At 41.6% G+C, this 24,070-nt stretch overlaps 1 protein-coding gene across 4 annotated transcripts in view; it reads left to right on the top strand.

The window, feature by feature from the left end:
* LOC109252181 (protocadherin alpha-C2) overlaps positions 1-24,070 on the top strand; it is a 196,283-nt gene that overhangs the window by 11,619 nt on the left and 160,594 nt on the right. Inside the window, exon 1 of one of the 4 annotated variants that reach the window (XM_019424432.2) lies at positions 11,002-13,516. The exons of 2 other annotated variants lie outside the window; for them this stretch is intronic. In XM_019424432.2, the coding sequence (XP_019279977.1) occupies positions 11,162-13,516 (2,355 nt within the window). In that variant the 5' untranslated portion in view covers positions 11,002-11,161. Of the gene's footprint in view, positions 1-11,001; positions 13,517-16,850; positions 19,403-24,070 lie in introns of those variants that run through there. One more of the 4 variants, XM_019424424.2, reaches the window with a different exon arrangement.

Genomic DNA, 24,070 nt, shown 5'->3' with positions numbered 1-24,070 from the left:
GCTTGTGGAAGGTGAATGGGTTCCAGTGTATATAATTATATAGAATATATCCACCTGAGTTATAACTACAACTTACTACTTCCTGTATGAGCATCCTTATCAAAACCTAGTTAATACTCAGTGACATTGTGGGCTGAAGCTAACATATACAACAGAAAGATAATCTTTTTTTCCCATTTTCCTTTCAATTTCTCTCACTATCCTTTGTTGACTTCTGTCCATCAAATGTTCACCACAGCATGTCCAACCTGAATTCACATGTTATTTCATTAGGCCTTATTTTCATCCTATTGTAATTATAGGGTCATGGAAAGTTTTTGTCTCCCAGGATGTGGAACGTCAGTCTTCAAATCGAGCTGTCCTCTTCAAATTCTTGACTAACAAGATTCTCAGTTAATAAGACATTTTAAAGACTTTTGAGTTTTTCTCTTTAGAAATATATTGCTGCTCTACCAGATTAATACTAATCTTTCTCACATAAATATCCTTTATATTCTTTTGTACTCCTCATCTATGCATTTAATTATTTTCAAAATAAAGTAAATGGACAGGGAATCTTTTCCATTGTCTTCCAGTGTGTTTCACATGTGTGATCATTTTTTGCAAAACTACAGTTTGGGTCCTCAGACAGAGCAACAATGCTAATTGATGTTTTAATTCAGAAAAGGATAGTTTTGTGTGAGTGTGGCTCTTCATAGAATGGAAGCCTAAAGCCAAAAGCCATTTTCAGTAGATTGATATTTTGTCCTAGACAACCATGAGGGAAAGAGGTTTGTGAATATAATACGCAAAGAAAGCTTGAAAATAATTATCATTAAAAAAGAAAAGAATTATGTCCTTTTATGTTAAGTTTCCTTATGTTAGGAAAATATATTGTGCTCTAGTTATTGAGAATTCTTCATTGGCTATTAAAACTCAGATGTCTCTAAGATCATGACTGCCAAAAAGCCAAATGAAACTAAGCTAAAATCCAGGTTTTCACTATGCAAATTGAAATATATCTTAATTAGGGCATCATATAAGGAAAATATTTTTGTATCTCTGGAAAATAATAGAGGCTGCTGCTGAGACATCATATTTGCCTAACTAGCTTTGTGACCACCTTAACTTAATGCATTTTATTAGGCAATTGAAGAGAACCAAATCATTCTATTAGGTAAATATTCAGGAAATACCTGGTATGTATTCCGAGCTCTTAAGCTAATAAGATATAATATTCTCTTTAAAAGTTTGTATTTTATAAAAGAAGGCTCCAGCTATTTGGATCTTTGTACTTATTACATGACACTCCTGTCATTAGACATACATACCCAAATGCCTAAAAAGGATAAATTAATGTAATAAATGGCCCAAGTGATTCAATCTGTATGCTATAGTATATAAAAGAGAGTAAAAGTACCTGCTAAATTGGTTTAATCATGAAAGTCTTCATTTCATTGGTCAAGAAAATTTTTAATGGTATAAAATGGGGGAAATTGCTGTATGAGGCATTTGGAAAAGATGGATCGTACTTATGAGGACGAATGATTATGTTTATTTGGTGAAAAATATTGTTGGAAGCAGGAAATTGTCCACTAGGACTAAAATACATGAGCACAGTACAAGAAAATAGAAATGTATGTACACTAGACACTGGAGAACAGGCAACTATTTATAAATCATAAGAGACAAATTGAGAATACCAATCTTGATTGTTGGAGGTGAGTGTATTTGTTAATAAAATTATTTGGAATACTTTCCCACACTAATTATATATTACAACATCGTAGTTCCTTCTTAAAGCTCTTTGCACCTTCAGCCCTGAGGTGAATTAATGAAGACTTTCAGTTAAGTGCTGGTAATTTCTGCTTCCTTTTTCAGACATTTTAAAAAGTCCCTTTCAAAGACTTATTCTTGGCATTGGAGGTTTCCTAGTTCAGAGGGTTCTCTGAAGTCTTCAACACCAGAAATATCAAATACAAAGATCAAAAGTGTGTCATCATTAATAACTATTTCCCCCCATTTTCAGGAACACATATAATCAGTCAAGAATTTTCCTAATCAACATTTAACAATTCTGTTTGCAAAATGTGTATTAACTCCAGTTGGGTCTCTATAAATAGTTAAAACCTGTATGAAAAAAGGATTTCCACTGAAGTAAAAGTTGCCCCTGTGGTGAAACTAAGGGTCACATTCAATCAGAGGTACAAAACGTGTAACTTAGTAGCACAAAATGTGTTGCTATTCTCCAACAGCATTAAAGTACGCGGAATGGCAAAAGAGTAAGACTGAGCAGTATCAGAATTTATTACTTACGGTTTGGAGCCACATGATGTCGCTCTGTACCATAAAATTGATCTGCTAGAGAAAAAGAATATCCCTTCTGTTATAAAGAAGCTGCATCCACCATTCAGATAGAAATGGAGGATACATCGGCATAGACTGAACGGTTAGAAGATATTTCTTGATTTTGAAACGAGATCCCTTAATGAAAACAAAGCACTGCGGGCTCGAGATGGAGTTTTCCTGGGCAAGCGGCCAGGAATCCAAGCGTCTGCTGCTCTCACTTCTATTCCTCGCAGCCTGGAGGGCGGGGAGTGGCCAGGTCCACTACTCGGTCCCGGAGGAGGCCAAACACGGCACCTTCGTGGGACGCATCGCTCAGGACTTGGGGTTGGAGCTGGCGGAGCTGGTGCCACGCCTGTTCCGGGTGGCGTCCAAAGGCCAGGGGGACCTTCTGGAGGTAAATCTGCAGAATGGAATTTTGTTTGTGAATTCTCGCATCGACCGCGAGGAGCTTTGCGGGCGGAACCTGGAGTGCAGCATCCATCTGGAGGTGATCGTGGACAGGCCGCTGCAGGTTTTCCATGTGGAGGTGGAGGTGAAGGACATTAATGACAATCCTCCTGTGTTCCCCGGAACACAAAAGAATCTATTTATGGCGGAATCCAGGCCTATTGACACTCGGTTTCCACTAGAGGGCGCATCGGATGCAGATATCCGGGCCAACGCTATGCTGACCTACACACTGAGCCCCAATGAATATTTCTCGCTGGAAAAGCCGTCCGATGACGAGCGGGTAAAACGTCTTGGACTACTACTAAGGAAATCTTTAGACAGGGAAGAAGCTCCAGAAATTATTTTAGTGCTCACAGCCACTGATGGCGGCAAACCTGAGCTGACTGGAACCGTTCAGTTACTCATCAAAGTGCTAGACGCCAACGACAACGCCCCAGCTTTTGACAGAACACTCTATGAGGTGAAAGTACAAGAAAATGTTTCTAATGGAACGTTGGTAATGAAACTAAACGCCTCAGATTTAGATGAAGGCTCTAATGCAGACATTATTTATTCATTCTCAACTGATATTTTACCAAATGTAGAATCCAAGTTTCACATAGATCCAATTACTGGAGAAATTATGGTAAAGGGATATATCGATTTTGAAGAAAGCAAATCCTATGAAATTCTTGTAGAGGGTATTGATAAAGGACAGCCCCCACTCTCTGGCCATTGTACAGTTATGGTGGAAGTCGAGGACACCAACGATAATGTTCCAGTAATGGAATTCAAGTCCCTGTCACTCCCAATCAGAGAAGACGCTCCACTAGGCACGGTCATCGCCTTGATCAGCGTGTCCGACCGTGACTCCGGAATCAACGGGCAGGTGACCTGCTCTCTGATGCCTCACATCCCCTTCAAGCTGGTGTCCACCTTCAAGAATTACTATTCGCTGGTGCTGGACAGCGCCCTGGACCGCGAGAGCGTGGCGAACTATGAGCTGCTGGTGACCGCACGGGACGGGGGCTCGCCTTCGCTGTCGGCCACGGCCAGCGTGTCCGTGGAAGTGGCCGACGTGAACGACAACGCGCCGACATTCGCGCAGGCCGAGTACACGGTGTTCGTGAAGGAGAACAACCCTCCCGGCTGCCACATCTTCACGGTGTCCGCGCGGGACGCGGACGCGCAGGAGAACGCGCTGGTGTCCTACTCGCTGGTGGAGCGGCGGGTGGGCGAGCGTGCGCTGTCGAGCTACGTGTCGGTGCACGCGGAGAGCGGCAAGGTGTACGCGCTGCAGCCGCTGGACCACGAGGAGCTGGAGCTGCTGCAGTTCCAAGTGAGCGCGCGCGACGCGGGCGTGCCTCCGCTGGGCAGCATCGTGACGCTGCAGGTGTTCGTGCTGGACGAGAACGACAACGCGCCCGCGCTGCTGCCGCTGCCTGGGGCGGGCGGCGCGGGCGGCGCCGTGAGCGAGCTGGTGTGGCGGTCGGTGGGCGCGGGCCACGTGGTGGCGAAGGTGCGCGCGGTGGACGCCGACTCGGGCTACAACGCGTGGCTGTCGTACGAGCTGCAGCCGGCGGCGGGTGGCGCGCGCAGCCCGTTCCGCGTGGCGCTGTACACGGGCGAGATCAGCACGACGCGCAGCCTGGACGAGGCGGACTCGCCGCGCCAGCGCCTGCTGGTGCTGGTGAGGGACCACGGCGAGCCGGCGCTGACGGCCACGGCCACCGTGCTGCTGTCGCTGGTGGAGAGCGGCCAGGCGCCCAAGGCCTCGTCGCGGGTGTTGGCGGGCGCCGCCGGCGCGGAGACGGCGCTGGTGGATGTCAACGTGTACCTGATCATCGCCATCTGCGCGGTGTCCAGCCTGCTGGTGCTCACGCTGCTGCTGTACGTGGCGCTGCGGTGCTCGGCGCCGCCCAGCGAGGGCGCGTGCGGGCCGGGGAAGCCCACGCTGGTGTGTTCCAGCGCGGTGGGGAGCTGGTCGTACTCGCAGCAGAGGCGGCAGAGGGTGTGCTCTGGGGAGGGTCCGCCCAAGACCGACCTCATGGCCTTTAGTCCCAGTGTACCTGACTCTAGGGACAGAGAGGATCTGCAGCCAGCAACTGGAGATTCCCTTTCAAAGGTTAGTTTTAAATATCTTTTAGTTAACCTGAATTATTTAAAGTTTTACTTTCCTTTATTCTATCAATTTCTTCCTAATTAAAAAATGTTTACAGTGAAATTTCTCTGAAATGCTTCTTCACTTGTTTTGTACCCAGTTTAGCTAATATCTTTTAGAATTATAGGACCCCAAGGCAATATATGTTGTCTTCATCATTCAATGCATATTTATATAATTAATGTTATAAATTTTGTGCTTACCGTCTTCACTATTTATTTTCAGTTGTAATCAACACTTGAGAGAACCTTTTCCTTTCATTTGCCTATAATACATTGAAAAGTGCCCAGATATAATAATATAACTCAATCAATTATTTGAAAGCGAAACTTTTATTTCTTCTGTGCTCTGGCACAGAGAACAAACCCAAGCCTCTTGTTAGTTCTCTGGCAACGCTTGTGATGTGTGTGGCTCACAGGCCTTCCCGGGGATTGTGACTCAGGCTTCTGACCAGATGCTGCTTCTGTCTGGCCCCCTGCGCTTAAGGTTACTCTCCGTCCGGGGTCGGTCTGTTGGTATTTTTTTTTTTAATGTTTCTTTTTAAGCTTTATTTATTTTTGAGAGAGAGAAACAGAGTGTGAGGGGGGAGGAACAGGGAGAGAGGGAGACACAGCCTCCTGTTCTACTTAAGAAGCTACTTAAATTTGGGGCACCATCTGACTTCTGCTTAGGTCCTGATCTCATGGTTCCTCTCTCTCTCTCTCTCTCTCTCTCCTCCTCGTGGGATTCTCTCTCTCTACCCCTCACTCACTTGCATCCTCTTTCTCTCTCAAAAAACAAAGCTACTTAAATGAACCTCCAAAATAACTTTTCCTTATTTCTCCCCAGATGTAGCCAGTTTTAACTCTATAACTGTTACTAGTTTTTACCTGTTTCCTGTGCTTTATCTATTGAGAATTTTTGCATCCATATTCATCAGGGATATTGGCCTGTAGTTCTCTTTTTTTACTGGGTCTCTGTCTGGTTTAGGAATCAAAGTAATACTGGGTTCATAGAATGAGTCTGGAAGTTTTCCTTCCCTTTCTATTTCTTGGAATAGCTTGAGAAGGATAGGTATTATCTCTGCTTTAAACGTCTGGTAGAACTCCCCTGGGAAGCCATCTGGTCCTGGACTCTTATTTGTTGGGAGATTTTTGATAACCAATTCAATTTCTTCGCTGGTTATGGGTCTGTTCAAGCTTTCTATTTCCTCCTGATTGAGTTTTGGAAGAGTGTGGGTGTTTAGGAATTTGTCCATTTCTTCCAGGTTGTCCAATTTGTTGGCATATAATTTTTCATAGTATTCCCTGATAATTGTTTGTATCTCTGAGGGATTGGTTGTAATAATTCCATTTTCATTCATGATTTTATCTATTTGGGTCATCTCCCTTTTCTTTTTGAGAAGCCTGGCTAGAGGTTTGTCAATTTTGTTTATTTTTTTCAAAAAACCAACTCTTGGTTTCGTTGATCCTGTGCTTTATCTAAATATAATTGCACAAAATGTGTTATGTGTGTGCCTGTGTTTGTGTGTTCTTCATATTTATCATTCATCATTCTCTGGAATCATCCATATTGCTGTGTGTAGTTGGAGTTCATTTTATTTGTTTTCTCTCCAGTAGTTTATGACTATATTATGAGTAATTTTCCCATTGTTGAGCATTTTGAATTGTTTCTCCTTTATGTCTGCTTCAAATAATGCTATCATAAATATATTCCAAAATTTTGGGGTGCCTGGGTGGCTCACTCAGTTGAGCGACTGACTCTGGATCTTGGCTCAGGTCATGATTTTACGGTTCATGGGTTTGAGCCCCGCATCCTCACGGAGCCTGCTTGGAATTCTGTCCTCTCTGCCCCTCACCTGCTTGTGCTCGCTCTCTCTCAAAATAAATAAATAAACTTAAAAAATATTTTCAGTGCCCATGTACACAGAATTGAAATTAGAACATAAAATATTTGCATATATTCATCTTTAATATACAAAACAGATTTCCCAAATGTTTTTTATCCATTTACACTGTGCTAACAGTGTATTGCTCTATATCATCTCCCTAATTGGGCATTGTCAGATTGTCTATGTAGTTGCTATTTTGCTGGGTGTGTTTAGTATTTCCATGTTATGTTTCCTGATTTATAAATGAGGTTGAGCACCTGTTTGTATTATTATTGGCCATTTTATATCTTATGTATACAATTGCTGTTTGAGTCTCTGCCTGTTTTTCTATTGTGTTGCATTTTCCCTTGCTTTTTGAAAATTTCGTATATTCTGGATATAACAACTTTCTTGCTTTTTCATTCTTCTCCTCTTCATTATTTTATCTTTTGGTGAATAGAAATTTTAAATTTCAGTTAAGTTCAATTTATCAATCTTTTCATTTTTATTCTATGTCATGTAGATAATTTCTTTGGTATGTTTTGTTTCATTGTTCACATAAGATATACATCCTTTTTTGAATTTTTTTTGTCTTTTGTGACATAGGGGTCAAGATTAATTTTCCCCAATGACATTCAACTGAAACAGCACCATTTCTTAAAAATGAATTCCACGTTTTGATAAAATATCCATTATATGGGTATGATCTTTTTTGTTCTATTTTTAAAATTTTTTTTTTATGTTTATTTCTGAGGCAGAGAGAGACAGAGCATGAACGGGGGAGGGTCAGAGAGAGGGAGACACAGACTCCGAAACAGGTTCCAGGCTCTGAGCTGGCAGCACAGAGCCCGACGCGGGGCTTGAACTCACAAACCGTGAGATCATGACCTGAGCCGAAGTCGGTCGCTCAACCAACTGAGCCACCCAGGTGCCCCTGTTCTAATTTTTTTGACTTAAAAACATTTTCTTACATCAATGCCATGTTACCTCTTCCATTTCCACCTAAATTTGTATATAAATTTCATAAGAACAATTTGGTGAGGTTTTTATTTAGATTGCCTTAAGTCTATTTAGAAATCTGAAGCACGTTGATATCTTTACAAAAATGAGTCAATTCATGAGCATGGTCTATTTATCTAAATAATCTGTATGTTTCTTAATATTTCACAGTTTTCTGTGTAGAGGTCCTTTACATATTTCACTAGATTTATTTTTAGCTATTGACATTGGTAATCATGATAGATATCAGCTCTAAGTTAAATTTTATTCTGTTTAATAATGGCACATGTGGATGTATGGTGTGGTTTGTTTTTGTTTTTGTTTTTTTTAATGTTTATTTTGAGAGAGAGAGAAAGAGTGAGAGTGAGTGTGGGGGAGGGATTGAGAGGGAGGAAAAGAGAGAATCCCAAGAAAACTCCACACTGTCAAGGCAGAGGCCAACATGGAACTTGATGTCTTGAACCCATGAGATCATGACCTGAGCCAAAGTCAGACTCTTAACTGACTGAACCACTCAGGTGCCCCTAGAATAATTTTTAGTAATTAAATTTTTTGTCAAATTTGGTGCAGCAGCATAAATTATTTATAAATCTGTAAAAGACTGCTTCAACTTCATGCGTTATTTTTGGGCAGTGTGGTAGACTTTTGTAAACTTTTACAAATAGCAGAGAAATATAGCTTAATAAAATTTTATTCTGGAGGATTTTTTTAGTGTTTATTTTTGAAGGAGAGAGGGACAGAGCATGAGTGGGGGAGGGGCAGAGAGAGAGGAAGACACAGAATACTAAGTGGGCTCCCTGGCTCTGAGCTGTCAGCACAGAGCCTGATGCAGGGCTTGAACTCACCAGCCTTGAGATCATGACCTGAGCCTAAGTCGGACCTTTAACTGACTGAGCCACCCAGGTGCCTCTATTCTGGAGTTTTGTAGGTAATGAATGACATCTAGACTCCAAAGCAAAATTAAATTTTCTAGTGTAACATCTTCCTGAATGCTTCCCATTATATTAAGTAGAGATACCTCAAAACTCTATCTGGTTTTCTTAACCTAAATCCATTGTCAGGGAAGGAGTTTTCTTTCTGTATCAAGGTTTAAATATAACTAAAATTTTTAGAGAAACTAGCAAATGAAAGGATCAGTTAATAAGGTAACCTATAATATTTGATTGAAATAATGGTTTGGAAAAAGATCTAAAGAATTTTCTTTACCTGTGGTGTTGTCTATGGAATTAAGAGCAGAGAGTCTATAACTATTGAGAACTTAACCACCCAAAAGAGATGAGTATTGAAAGACAAATGCAAGGCGATAATCCAAAAACTTAGTATTTTTGAACAGATGTGAAGATGGGTGTCAAGAGTCTTGTTTTCCCCTGAAATTTCTATATGAAAAAAATCACAAACTAAAAGAAGCATATGATACTGTTGATGCCATTTTTTCCTTTGTGTATACTTTCAAAATATTTAAATATATACTGAAAATACTCTATAAGTTACCATGCATACATAGTTAACATCACACTGTCAGTTTGGCTGTTAAATACTTGACATTTACTTTTTTCAAAAGTAAATCTATTTATAATATATTTTTGGAGTTTCATATCAGTCATGGTTCTATAATAGAAGGTAAATCAACCTTAACATGATATTTTCAACATACTTGTTATCATTTTTTTTGGTTTTTTACTTTTGTATATTAAACTGTTTTCAAATTATCATTATCAGGAACAGATAAGTAATCTTGAAAATCGAAATTTCTTTAGTGTTTGGGTGATCTGAGAACTGAGAGAAAAGCCATGTTAGTAGAGAGAATAAGAACTTTTGAAAAACTAAAAGGAATGGTAAATGTACTGTTAAATATTATATAAGAACTGTATCCAGTAACATTATCCTATATCTTTACTACTTTGAACACTGGGAAGCAAGTGTATTTCAAATGACTTTGTATTTTCTACTAAATTCTTATTTATCTTCTATTTTTTGTATTACACTTTTCCACATTTGTTTTATACTTTGACCCAAAAATAATACTTCAAGTCTCATATATCACTTAAACCAAACCTAAGGAACAAATTTGGGGTTTATGCTTTATATATACAAGGATCAAATAATAGAATTATTGATCCCCTGGACCCTATGTCTTCATAGGTAAGGCGTATTTTTTAATATTTATGGAATTCTAGGGAGTATATATACAAGCAGAAGTTTAAATACTTTTTCAGTGGAAAAAATTGGTGACATTTTCTTTTGGGACATTTCCTTCTGACCATATTTATAAGTAAGTCCAAGTGGTATCATGCAGCAGATGAACTGGATGATTAAAAAGAGATGAAATTAACATAGAGTTAGTCCAGTTAATAATGTGATTTCTATCTTTTAATTTTTACTGGAACCCACACATTTTATGGAGTAGTGTATCCACAAACAATATTAGTAGTTTGATTTGCTGCATAAAAGCAAAGATATGTGCTTTCACAATTTGTATCAACTGTGACTTATCAGGAATGCAAGCTGAAGAAATGCTGCCTAGATGCATCTAATTCAAAAAATGGTGTCAAGATGTTGACCAAGTCATGCTATGATTTTGGCCTCTAGAAAATGCAAATCTCCAAATTATGATTTTTTTTAGTCAGCAGTTAAAAGTAGGTGATATATAGAGAAATTAAAGAAATGGATTTTTAGCAATTTGAATATCAAACTTCCAAAAGGGAACTCAGACAAGAATGCTATTCAAATAGCTTGTTACTTTGAATATAACAACAAGTCAATATTAAATACTGCAAATAGGAATATAAATGTTTCATGAGTAATGTAGAAGTAGTTACAAACATCCCATCAAAATAATAGAAAACACTCAAGAAATTTCACAAGATATATTTAAATATGCAAATAAATGAAAAACTAAAGCTTTTAAAGTTAGTTAGGAATTCTATAAAGAATAGACCAATACAAATTACTCTAGTAAACATTGGTGTGGCATGATTAAAGTAGAATGGATTTTGCAATATTTTAATGAAAACTGATACCCTTTATTGTAACATTAAAGATACATTTTGATTAGAGAGAAGGAAAATAAAGAATTCCTAAGAGTCATTGAAATTTGGAAATATTTAACGAATGGAAACAAAGCATAACAAAGTAAAAGCTCACCCTTCTGTCCACATGATGGCGCTGGAAACCGCAAGTTTGGTGGTGGTGTTTTTTTTTTTTCCCCCCCCGAAAAAGGAATACAGTGAGTTTATTTTCCTTAGGCAGAAAGGAAAAAGGCCACTCCATTTTTTGCTCTGATGCTGAAGCTGAAAAGGTGAGCAAATAAAAAATTATAGCAAATTGGAAATTATGTTTCCAAAAGCTATCGTGTGGTAGTGCAATAGACATTTGAAAATTGCAACGAATTTGCGATGGTATATTCTCAGAGGAGTCCAGGTTCCCGGCGCCTGCTGCTCTTGCTTCTGCTTCTTACAGCCTTGGAGTCAGGGAGTGGCCACGTCCACTACTCAATCCCGGAGGAGGTCAAACACGGCACCTTCGTGGGCCGCATCGCCCAGGACCTGGGGCTCGAGCTAGTGGAGCTAGTGCCACGCCTTTTCCGAGTGTCGTCCAAAGGTTATAGAGATCTTCTGGAAGTAAATCTGCAGAATGGCATTTTGTTTGTGAATTCTCGGATCGACCGGGAGGAGCTGTGTGGGCGGAACGCGGAGTGCAGCATCCACCTGGAGGTGATCGTGGACAGACCACTGCAGGTTTTCCATGTGGAAGTGGAGGTTAAGGACATTAACGACAACCCGCCCAGGTTCTTGCGTCGGGAACAAAGATTATTTATTTTAGAGTCAAGAATAGTAGATTCCCGGTTTCCGCTAGAGGGCGCATCTGATATGGATGTCGGAGCAAACGCAGAATTGAAATACAAATTAAATCCTAATGAATATTTTGACTTGGATGTTAAAACAAACGAAGAAGAAACAAACATTTTAGAGCTAGTATTGAAGAAAGCATTAGATAGAGAAGAAACCCAAGAACATCTTTTATTACTGACTGCAGTTGATGGAGGAAAACCTGAACTAACAGGTACAGTTCAATTATTGATCAGTGTATTGGATGCGAATGATAATGCCCCAAAATTTGATAAATCAGTTTATAATATAAGATTATTAGAAAATGCACCGAATGGGACATTAGTTATTAAACTGAATGCCTCAGATGCAGATGACGGCATTAATAAGGAAATAGTGTACCTTTTTAGTAATCTTGTTCTTGATAACGTCAGATCTAAATTTATAATCGATTCAAATAGTGGGGAAATAACAGTTAAGGGAGAACTGGATTATGAAGACTGTAATTTATATGAAATTAATATTGATGCTGTAGATAGAAGTTCATTCCCATTAACTGGACACTGCAAAGTTATAGTAAAACTTCTGGACGAGAATGATAATACCCCAGAGATGGTCATAACTTCCATATCTCTGCCTGTTCAAGAAGACGCTTCACTGGGGACCGTCATTGCCCTGATCAGTCTGTCCGATCGCGATTCAGGTCCCAACGGCCAGGTGACCTGCTTTCTGACACCCCATGTCCCCTTCAAGCTGGTGTCCACTTTCAAGAATTACTATTCGCTGGTGCTGGACAGCGCCCTGGACCGCGAGAGCGTGGCGAACTATGAGCTGCTGGTGACCGCACGGGACGGGGGCTCGCCTTCGCTGTCGGCCACGGCCAGCGTGTCCGTGGAAGTGGCCGACGTGAACGACAACGCGCCGACATTCGCGCAGGCCGAGTACACGGTGTTCGTGAAGGAGAACAACCCTCCCGGCTGCCACATCTTCACGGTGTCCGCGCGGGACGCGGACGCGCAGGAGAACGCGCTGGTGTCCTACTCGCTGGTGGAGCGGCGGGTGGGCGAGCGTGCGCTGTCGAGCTACGTGTCGGTGCACGCGGAGAGCGGCAAGGTGTACGCGCTGCAGCCGCTGGACCACGAGGAGCTGGAGCTGCTGCAGTTCCAAGTGAGCGCGCGCGACGCGGGCGTGCCTCCGCTGGGCAGCAACGTGACGCTGCAGGTGTTCGTGCTGGACGAGAACGACAACGCGCCCGCGCTGCTGCCGCTGCCTGGGGCGGGCGGCGCGGGCGGCGCCGTGAGCGAGCTGGTGTGGCGGTCGGTGGGCGCGGGCCACGTGGTGGCGAAGGTGCGCGCGGTGGACGCCGACTCGGGCTACAACGCGTGGCTGTCGTACGAGCTGCAGCCGGCGGCGGGTGGCGCGCGCAGCCCGTTCCGCGTGGCGCTGTACACGGGCGAGATCAGCACGACGCGCAGCCTGGACGAGGCGGACTCGCCGCGCCAGCGCCTGCTGGTGCTGGTGAGGGACCACGGCGAGCCGGCGCTGACGGCCACGGCCACCGTGCTGCTGTCGCTGGTGGAGAGCGGCCAGGCGCCCAAGGCCTCGTCGCGGGTGTTGGCGGGCGCCGCCGGCGCGGAGACGGCGCTGGTGGATGTCAACGTGTACCTGATCATCGCCATCTGCGCGGTGTCCAGCCTGCTGGTGCTCACGCTGCTGCTGTACGTGGCGCTGCGGTGCTCGGCGCCGCCCAGCGAGGGCGCGTGCGGGCCGGGGAAGCCCACGCTGGTGTGTTCCAGCGCGGTGGGGAGCTGGTCGTACTCGCAGCAGAGGCGGCAGAGGGTGTGCTCTGGGGAGGGTCCGCCCAAGACCGACCTCATGGCCTTCAGCCCCAGCCTACCTCAAGGTCCCGGCTCTGCAGACATCGTGAGTCTCAAAAATATTATTCACAAAAATTTTCGTTAAGTCTTTAATATTTAATATTTCCTTCCATCTTTTTATTTTAAATTATGGTTTTATATTTGATTATTGTCTCATCATTTAGATGTAAATTCTGAATTGGTATTAATTCATTTACTTAAAATTGGTTATGGTTAGAATTCATTTTACTTTGTTGCATATAATCGCTTTGCACTAATAGATTTATTTCAGTAACATACCTCCCCTTTTTTAGGTTTTAAAAGTTGGAGTTAATGGACTAGTGTTCGTTGCACAATAGAAAGTGTTTCCAAAATTAAATTTTTAATAAATATTTTAATTTTCAATCTTTAGGAAATGTAGGAAGATACTTGTATGACATATTTGGTGGAGTTATTTATTTTCAAAGTCTCCTATTATGACAGTTAATTTTTTTTACAGTGAAGTGTTTCTTTTAAAATTATTTATTTTTTAATATTTATTTTATTTTTTGAGAGAGATAGAGCATGAGTGGAGGGGTAGGCAGAGAGAGAGAGGGAGACACAGAATCCCAAGCAGCCTCCAGGCTCTGAACTGTCTGAACAGAGCCTGGCATGGGGCTCAAACTGGTGACTGTGAGATGGAGACCTGAGCCGAAGTTGGATGCTTAACTGACTGAGCCAGGCACCCCTTAACTTCCTTTTTAAGTAATATTTGTATACTGAATGATTCTTTTCAGGTTTCTCTAAATGGTTGGCTTTCACATACTTATGATGAATTTGATATTTATGATTAATTTTTTAACTTTAGAGGCTTCATTTATTTTTGAATATGAAATATACTTATATGGTTTACAGTGGTTTAAAATGTTTCCCTTCCAACTTCTGTATCAAGTCACTCGGTATACCTCCTTGAATATTTCTAAATTAAAAAAGTTTTAATTCTTTTATTTTAGAGAGAGAGCACAAAAGCGGGGGAGAGGGAGAGAGTGAGAATCTTTAGCAGGCTCCACGCTCAGCACAGAGCCTGACATGGGGCTCAATCCCAGGACCCTGGGATGGCGACCTGAACTGACATCAAGAGTGGGACACTTAGTTGACTGAGCCAACCAGGCACCCCTTAACTTTAATTAGCTAATTCAATTTTTTAATGTTTATTTTTGAGAGAGAGACAGAGCATGAGCAGGGGAGGAGCAGAGAGAGAGGGAGACACAGAATCCAAAGCAGGTCAAGGCTCTGAGTTTGTCAGCACAGAGCCTGATGTGGGGTCTGAACCCACGAACTCTGAGATCATGACCTGAGCCTAAGCCAGACACTTAACCAACTGATCTACCCAGGCGCCCCTAATTAGCTAGTTTTAAAGTTGATATTCAGAGGGACTCTTGACTTACAGCAAAATTTATGAAAAATCTTAACTGCTCTAGAAAACCTTCAATAATAAGACTGAAAGCTAATATATCTTTTCTCAAGGCTAATTTCCTGCAAGCAAAGGAAATTTTCATTTGGATGTTATTATTCATTAGCATATGAACTCTTTGTGTACCCACACTAAAAGCAATAGAAATTCAGCGATAGGGAATATTAGATAGATCTAGGTTAATTAGTTTAAGATGAAGCTTCTCATCTTGGTATTACAGTAGTCTGTGAGGATTTTGCAAGTATATGAGAATTTTGGAGCATGGGTGGTGGTATGTGTCCATTTGACAAATCCTTTTGTGACTCTCATTTTCTCATTTTGAGGAAGAGTTTAATCATCTCCAGCTGATAACATTACAGATGAATTCATGGTAAAATTTACAGTTGGGCTTGACTTTGATATCAGGATAACATTTTTATAGGTAAAGAGAGAGGTAATTTTAGAAACACTTTGAACAAAGGTTGCACTGACGAAGAAGACATTCACTGGACGTGAATGACAACCTCTCAAAGGTTTCATCTGCAAAATAGAATTCACATTGGAGAGTAGTCAAAAATAAAACTGGGAATGTTGGTTTTGATCCCATCTCAGGTCGTGTAGAAGTTATTCTAATGCATGGAATTTCTACCTTTAACTGTACTCATGAAAATAAATATGGTAGTATGTGAAAGAAAAGACAGATGGACTGTTGACAGACTTTGAATAGGGCAAGTAAGGGATGAGGACTGATAAAAAATTCATACAGGTGACATGTACAATGTTCACTGCATTAAATCAAAATGAGAATTTCAAGGGTTTGAATTTGGGGGTTGTTAATGATGTCTCTTCATAATCTTCAAAGTGTAATCAAATTATTTTCTGAGAGTCATCACCATGCATAGGTAAAAATGTCAATGAGAACCATAGAAAGAGGGAAGGAAGGTGTGGGTTTGGGAATAACTTCAATAAAAGTCTTATTTGAAACATTGGAAATGGATGAGGACACTTAAAGGAAAGCATATACAAAGTTAAGATTGAGAGAAAAGGATGAACTCATTTAGGAGTAGCTGAAGGATCAGAGCAGCAAAGAACTATGGGTAGATATTCCACTAGAATTTGCAAGAATCAAGTATGTTAAGGAAAATTTTTTGAAGGGGAGGCCTAATAAAAGCTGCAGGGAAATTTAGAAATGGAAAGAATATGCACTAAAATTTTCATCTTCCATCATTAAATTTTTTTTAATGTTTATTTATTTTTGAGAGAGAGAGAGAGAGCGCATGAGCAGGGGAGGAGCAGAGAGAGAGGGAGACAGAATCAGAAGCAGGCTCCAGGCTCTGAGCTGTCAGTACAGAGCCCAATGCGGGGCTCAAACTCACGAACTGCAAGATCATGACCTGAGCTGAAGTCTGACACTTAACCCATTGAGCCACCCAGGCGCCCCCATCTTCCATTATTAAGTAAAAGAAACAGTCTTAGGAGTATTTGATATTTACTGAAAAAAGAAATAATGGACTGCAATCTATAAGATTTTTAAAATGTGGATAAAATTTGTTAATTTAAAATTACATTCTTTACCCATAGCAAAATATAATAACATATCCTGTAACAGAAGAATATGCACAAGTTTCTTCTCTACATAAAGAGATTAGGATAGTTTGCACTTCTAATTCCCAGGCTTACTTAAGATCACAAATTTTCTAACCTGGTTGATAACAGTAATTAAATTATTGGGAGAAAGTTGTTTATGAATTATCTGATCCCTTACCCTAGTCTAAATTCATAAAAGAAGTCAGACGAGATGAAAATGGCTCTGAAAATTACAAACATAAGGAGATTTACTATTAAGTTAAGGCAAAATAAGATTTTTTTTTAATTTAAAGGACTATAGCGTAGCGAAGTTATGTGAATTCATTTCTTACCCTTTGTAGTCGCATGATGTCGCTGTCTACCATGAAGTTAATCTAGTTGTTACAGTATTCAAAATTCATTCCTCCTGTTACTGCTTGGTTCCACAAGCGCTGAGTGATGGCAGGCGCAGAATTGGATTAACAGAGTCGGATCATACAATATTTCATCTTAATGACGAGGCAAGATCTTCTGATGGAAATAAAACAAGTATTTGACATGGTTATTACCCTGGAAGGCCCACTGGGATCTCGGTGTCTGCTGCTCTCGCTTCTGCTGCTCGTAGCCTGGGAGGAGGGCAGCTGCCAGGTTCAGTACTCGGTCCCGGAGGAGGCTAAACATGGCACCTTCGTAGGCCGCATCGCCCAGGACCTGGGGCTGGAGCTGGCAGAGCTGGTGCCGCGCCTTTTCCGAGTCGAGTCCAAAGGCCGCGGGGATCTTCTCGAGGTAAATCTGCAGAATGGTATTTTGTTTGTGAATTCTCGGATCGACCGCGAGGAACTGTGTGGGCGAAACGCGGAGTGCAGCATCCACCTGGAGGTGATCGTGGACAGGCCGCTGCAGGTTTTCCATGTGGAAGTGGTGGTGAAGGACATTAATGACAACCCGCCTGTGTTTCGTTTAAAGGAACAAAGAGTGCTGATTTACGAATCAAGGCTGCCAGATTCTCTGTTTCCACTAGAGGGCGCGTCAGATGCGGATGTTGGCTCAAATTCTCTTTTAACCTATAGACTCAGTTCCAGCGAATACTTCTCCCTAGATGTGAAAACAAACAGTGATGACAATACACAAATTGGGCTCGTATTAAAGAAATCCTTGGACAGAGAGGAAGCTCCCGAACATAACTTATTTCTGACAGCCACCGACGGAGGCAAACCTGAACTCACAGGCACTGTTCAGCTGCTGGTCACTGTGCTGGACGTGAATGACAATGCTCCCGGTTTCGAACAGACTGAATATGAAGTAAGAATATTCGAAAACTCGGCTAACGGAACAATAGTAATCAGACTTAATGCTTCTGATCGGGATGAAGGAGTGAATGGGGAGATTTCATACTCTTTTAATAGTCTCGTTCCAACCATGGTTAGCGACCAGTTTAAAATAGATCCAAATACTGGAGAAATAGTAATTAGAGGGAATTTAGATTTTGAAAAAGTGAATTTATACAAAATTCGTATTGACGCGACGGACAAAGGCCACCCACCCATGGCTGGTCATTGCACCGTTTTATTGAAGGTTTTGGATGAAAATGATAATGTCCCTCAGATTGCATTGACTTCTTTATCCTTACCTGTCCGAGAGGACGCTCAATTAGGTACTGTGATTGCCCTCATTAGCGTGTCAGATCTCGACTCCGGTGCCAACGGCCAGGTGACCTGCTTTCTGACACCCCATGTCCCCTTCAAGCTGGTGTCCACTTTCAAGAATTACTATTCGCTGGTGCTGGACAGCGCCCTGGACCGCGAGAGCGTGGCGAACTATGAGCTGCTGGTGACCGCACGGGACGGGGGCTCGCCTTCGCTGTCGGCCACGGCCAGCGTGTCCGTGGAAGTGGCCGACGTGAACGACAACGCGCCGACATTCGCGCAGGCCGAGTACACGGTGTTCGTGAAGGAGAACAACCCTCCCGGCTGCCACATCTTCACGGTGTCCGCGCGGGACGCGGACGCGCAGGAGAACGCGCTGGTGTCCTACTCGCTGGTGGAGCGGCGGGTGGGCGAGCGTGCGCTGTCGAGCTACGTGTCGGTGCACGCGGAGAGCGGCAAGGTGTACGCGCTGCAGCCGCTGGACCACGAGGAGCTGGAGCTGCTGCAGTTCCAAGTGAGCGGGCGCGACGCGGGCGTGCCTCCGCTGGGCAGCAACGTGACGCTGCAGGTGTTCGTGCTGGACGAGAACGACAACGCGCCCGCGCTGCTGCCGCTGCCTGGGGCGGGCGGCGCGGGCGGCGCCGTGAGCGAGCTGGTGTGGCGGTCGGTGGGCGCGGGCCACGTGGTGGCGAAGGTGCGCGCGGTGGACGCCGATTCGGGCTACAACGCGTGGCTGTCGTACGAGCTGCAGCCGGCGGCGGGTGGCGCGCGCAGCCCGTTCCGCGTGGCGCTGTACACGGGCGAGATCAGCACGACGCGCAGCCTGGACGAGGCGGACTCGCCGCGCCAGCGCCTGCTGGTGCTGGTGAGGGACCACGGCGAGCCGGCGCTGACGGCCACGGCCACCGTGTTGCTGTCGCTGGTGGAGAGCGGCCAGGCGCCCAAGGCCTCGTCGCGGGTGTTGGCGGGCGCCCCCGGCGCGGAGACGGCGCTGGTGGATGTCAACGTGTACCTGATCATCGCCATCTGCGCGGTGTCCAGCCTGCTGGTGCTCACGCTGCTGCTGTACGTGGCGCTGCGGTGCTCGGCGCCGCCCAGCGAGGGCGCGTGCGGGCCGGGGAAGCCCACGCTGGTGTGTTCCAGCGCGGTGGGGAGCTGGTCGTACTCGCAGCAGAGGCGGCAGAGGGTGTGCTCTGGGGAGGGTCCGCCCAAGACCGACCTCATGGCTTTCAGCCCTGGCCATCCACCCTGTCCATTAGTGGGTGATACGAGCCAACATCAGGATTTAAATGATGATCATTGTGCCAAGGTAAGTCTGAATTTTCATAATTAACATTTAATATATACTTGAAATGTTAAATTGTTTCCCAAGAATTTTTTATGTTTTCCAATTTTTAAAAATTGGAATACATTTACTTAAAATACATCTGTTCATTTTTTGGTTAACTATTGTAATCTATGTGGTTTGTTACTGGTCTTAATTTAAACTGGAACCAGACTTTCTATTTGTGGTGTTTCTTTTAATTGTGATAAACATTTTTTTCTAATTCTGTAGAATTTTCATTTCTTTGTGTTTGATCCAAATAGTGTAGAAAGAGAAATTCAAGGGAATTTGCACTTTGAGCAAGTAAATTCATATAAAATATGCATTCCTCAGGCACTGCAAATCTCTTGAAAAAGTAAATTTTGAAAAATCTCTTAATTTGAATTTTATTTGGTGAGTTGCTTTTCAAGGAGAGCTATTTCTTTAAAAATAATTTTTAATTTAAATTCCAGTTAGTTAACATACAGAGTTACATTAGTTTCAGGTGTACAACTTAGTGATTCAATATTTTCATACAATACCGGATGCTCATCACAAGTGCACTCCTTAATCCCTATCATCTATTTAACCCTATGGTAAACATCAGTTTGCTCTGTATAGTTAAGGGTCTGTTTCTTGATTTGCTTCTTTCTTTTTTCCCCTTTTCTCTTTGTTTTGTTTCTTAAATTGCACTTATGGGGGCGCCTGGGTGGCGCAGTCGGTTAAGCGTCCGACTTCAGCCAGGTCACGATCTCGCGGTCTGTGAGTTCGAGCCCCGCGTCAGGCTCTGGGCTGATGGCTCGGAGCCTGGAGCCTGTTTCCGATTCTGTGTCTCCCTCTCTCTCTGCCCCTCCCCCGTTCATGCTCTGTCTCTCTCTGTCCCAAAAATAAATAAAAAATGTTGAAAAAAAAATTGCACTTATGAATGAAATCATATCGTATTGGTCTTTCTCTGACTTATTTTTCTTAGCATAATACTCTCGCTCCATCCACCTTGTTGCAAATGGCAAGATTTCATTCTTTTTACGGCTGAGTAATATTCCATCGTGAATCTATGTACCACATTTTCTTTATCCATTCATCAGTTGAAGGACACTTGGGCTGTTTCCATACTTTGGCTATTGTAGATAATGCTGCTGTAAACATCAGTGTGCATGTATCCCTTTGAATTATTATTTTTGTATTCTTTGGTAAATACCTAGTAGTGCAATTGCTGGATTATAGGGTAGTTCTATTTTGAACTTTTGGAGGAATCTCCATACTGTTTTGCAGAGTGGCTGCACCAGTTTGCATTCTCACCAGCAGTGTAGGAGGGTTCCCCTTTCTTCACATCCTTGTCAACACCCATGGTTTCTTGTGTTTTTGATTGTAGCTATGTATGCCATGATATCTCATTATAGTTTTATTTGTATTTCCCTGACTGTGAGTGATATTGAGCATCTTTTCTTTTGTCTTTGGTCCATATGGATGTCTATTTTGGAAAAATGTCTATTCATGTCTTCTGCCCATTTTAAATCAGATTATTCATCTTGGGGTGTTGAGTTTTATAAGTACTTCCTATATTTGGATATCAACCCTTTATTAGATATGTCATTTGCAAATATCTTCCCCATTCTGCAGGTTGCCTTTTACTTTGTTGACTGATTCCTTCGCTTAGCAGAAGTTTTTATTTTGATGAAGTTCCAATGGTTTATTTTTGCTTTTGTTTCCCTTGCCTCAGTTGACATACCTAGAAAGAAGTTGCTATTGGTCATGTCAAAAAGGTTACTACTTGTGTTCTCCTCTAGGATTTTCATGGTTTCAGGTCTATCATTTAGGTCTTTAATCTACTTTGAATTTATTTTTGTGTATTATTTTGTGTAAGAAAGTGGTCCAATTTGTTCTTTTGCATGTTATCATCCGGTTTTCCCAACACCATTTGTTGAAGAGACTGTCTTTTTTCCCTTGGATATTATTTTCTTCTTTGTCAAAGATTAATTGACCATTTAGTTGTGGGTTCTTTTCTGGGTTTTCTATTCTGTTCTGTTGATCTCTGTGTCTATTTTTGTACCAGTACCATACTGTCTTGATCACTACAGCTTTGGAATATAACTTGAAGTCCAGAGATGTGATGCCTCCAGCTTTGGTTTTATTTTTCAAGGTTGCTTTGGCTCTTCAGGGTCTTTTGTGACCTAAAATGTAAATTTTTGGATTATTTGTTCCTGCTCTATGAAAAATGCTGCTGATATTTTGATAGGGATTGCATTGTATGTGTAGATTGCACTGGGTAGTTTTGACATTTTAACAATATTTGTTCTTTGAATCCATGAGCAGGGAATGTCTTTCCATTTCTTTGTGTCATCGTCAATTTCTTTCACAAGTGTTTTATAGTTTTCACAGTACAGGTATTTTCCCCCTTTGGTTAGGTTTATTCCTAGGCATCTTATTGGTTTTGGTGTAAGTGTGAATGAGATTGATTCCTTAATTTCTCTTTCTGCTATTTCATTATTGGTGTATAGAAATGCAACAGATTTCTGCACGTTAATTTTGTGTCTTGTGACCTTACTGAATTTGTGTATCAGTTCTAACAGTTTTTTGGTGGAGTCTTTCAGGTTTCCTACATAGAGTATCATGTCATCTGCAAATAGTCAAAGTTTGACTTCTTCCTTGCTGATTTGGATGCCTTTTATTTCTTTTTGTTGTCTGGTTGCTGTGGCTGGGACTTCCAGTACTATGTTAAATAACAGTAGTGAGAGTGAACATCCTTATCTTTTTCATGACTGTAGAGGAAAATCTGTCAGTTTTTCCTCACTGAGAATATTAGCTGTGGGCTTTTAACATATGGCCTTTATTATGTTGAGGTATGTTCCCTCTAAACCTACTTTGTTGAGAGTTTTTATCATGAATGGATTTTGTGCTTTGTCAAATGCTTTTTCTGCATCTACTGAAAGGATCATATGGTTCTTATTTATTTTGGGGGTGTATTACATTGATTGATTTATAAATAAATTAAAGTAATATTCTTTATTAATGGGGTATATTACATTGATTGATTTGTAAATATTGAACCACCTTGCAACCTAGGAATAAATCCCACTTGATCATGGTGAATGATTTTTTTTTTAATGTATTGTTGGATTCAGCCTCATAGAATAAGTTTGGAAGTTTTCTTTCCCTTTCCGTTTTTTCAAATAGTTTGAGAAGAATAGGTATTAACTCTTCTTTTTTTTTAAACTTTTGCATTCCCATCTTTTTTTTTTAATATTTACTTATTTTTGAAAGAGAGAGAGAGACACACACACAGTGTGAGTAGGGGAGGGGCAGAGAGAGAGGGAGACAGAATCTGAAGAAGGCTCCAGGCTCCAAGCTGTCAGCACAGAGCCCAGTGTGGAACTTGAACTCATGAACTGTGAGATCATGACCTGAGCTGAAGTTGGACACTTAACTGACTGAGCCACCCACTCACCCCTATTAACTCTTCTTTAAATGTTTGGTAGAATTTGCCTTGAAGTCATCTGGCCCTGGACTTTTGTTTCTTGGGAGTTTTTTGATTACTGATTCCATTTCTTTGCCATTTCACAAATAGGTCTGTTCAAGTTTTCTGTTTCTTCCTATTTCAGTTTTGGTAATTATATGTTTCTAGAAGTTTATCCATCTCTTTCAGCTTGTCCAATTTATTGTCATATAGTTTTTCATAATATTCTCTTATAATTGTTTGTATTTATGTGGTGTTGGTTGTTATTTCTCCTCTCTCTTTGTGATTTTTAAAAATTTGGGTCCTTTCTCTTTTCTTTCTGATAAGTCTGCCTAGAAGTTTATGAATTTTATTAATGTTTTCAAAGAACCAGCTTCTGGTTTCATTGATCTGTTCTATTGTTTTTCTCTTTTTTTAAGTTTGTATATCATTTATTTCTGCTCTAATCTCTCCTATTTCCCTCCATCAGTTGGCTTTAGGCTTCATTTATTGTTCTTCCTCTAGCTCCTTTAGGTGTAAGTTCAGGCTGTTTATTTGAGATTTTTTCTTGTTTCTTAAGGTAACCCTGTATTGCTATATACCTTTTTTCTTAGGACAGCTTTTGCTGCATCGCCAAGGTTTTGGACCATCGTTTGTTTCTATGTATTTTTAAAAATCTCTTCTTTGATTTCCTGGTTGACCCATTCAATGTGTATCATCATGATGTTTAACCTCCCTGTATTTGTGGTCTTTCCAAATTTTTCTTGTGGTTGACTTCTAGTTTCATAGTGTTCTGGTTAGAAAAGGTGCATGGTGTGATTTCAGTCTTTTTATATTTGTTGAGGCCTGATTTGTGACCTAATAAGTGATCTATTCTGGAGAATGTTCCATGTGCACTCCAGAAGAATGTGAATTCTGCTTTAGGATGGAATGTTCTGAATATAACTGTTAAGTCCATCTGGTCCAATGTGTCATTTAAAGCCATTGTTTCCTTGTTTATTTTCTGTTTAAATGATCTGTCCATTGATATAAGTGGGGTGGTAAAGTCTACTGTTATTGCATTATTATCAATTAGTTCCCTTATATTTGTTATTAATTGTTTTACATATTTGGGTGCTTTCACGTTGGGTGCATAAATATTTACAATTGTTAGATCTTCTTGGATTGTCTCCTTCATTATGATATAGTACCCTCCTTTAAGGTAAGTGTACTCTTAATCCCCTTTACCTATTTCACCCTTC

Source organism: Panthera pardus, unplaced genomic scaffold, assembly GCF_024362965.1.
Source record: "Panthera pardus isolate Hobbes unplaced genomic scaffold, ASM2436296v1 HiC_scaffold_2, whole genome shotgun sequence".
Classification (NCBI taxonomy): Eukaryota; Metazoa; Chordata; class Mammalia; order Carnivora; family Felidae; genus Panthera; species Panthera pardus.
This window is presented reverse-complemented; position numbering and strand designations above follow the sequence as displayed.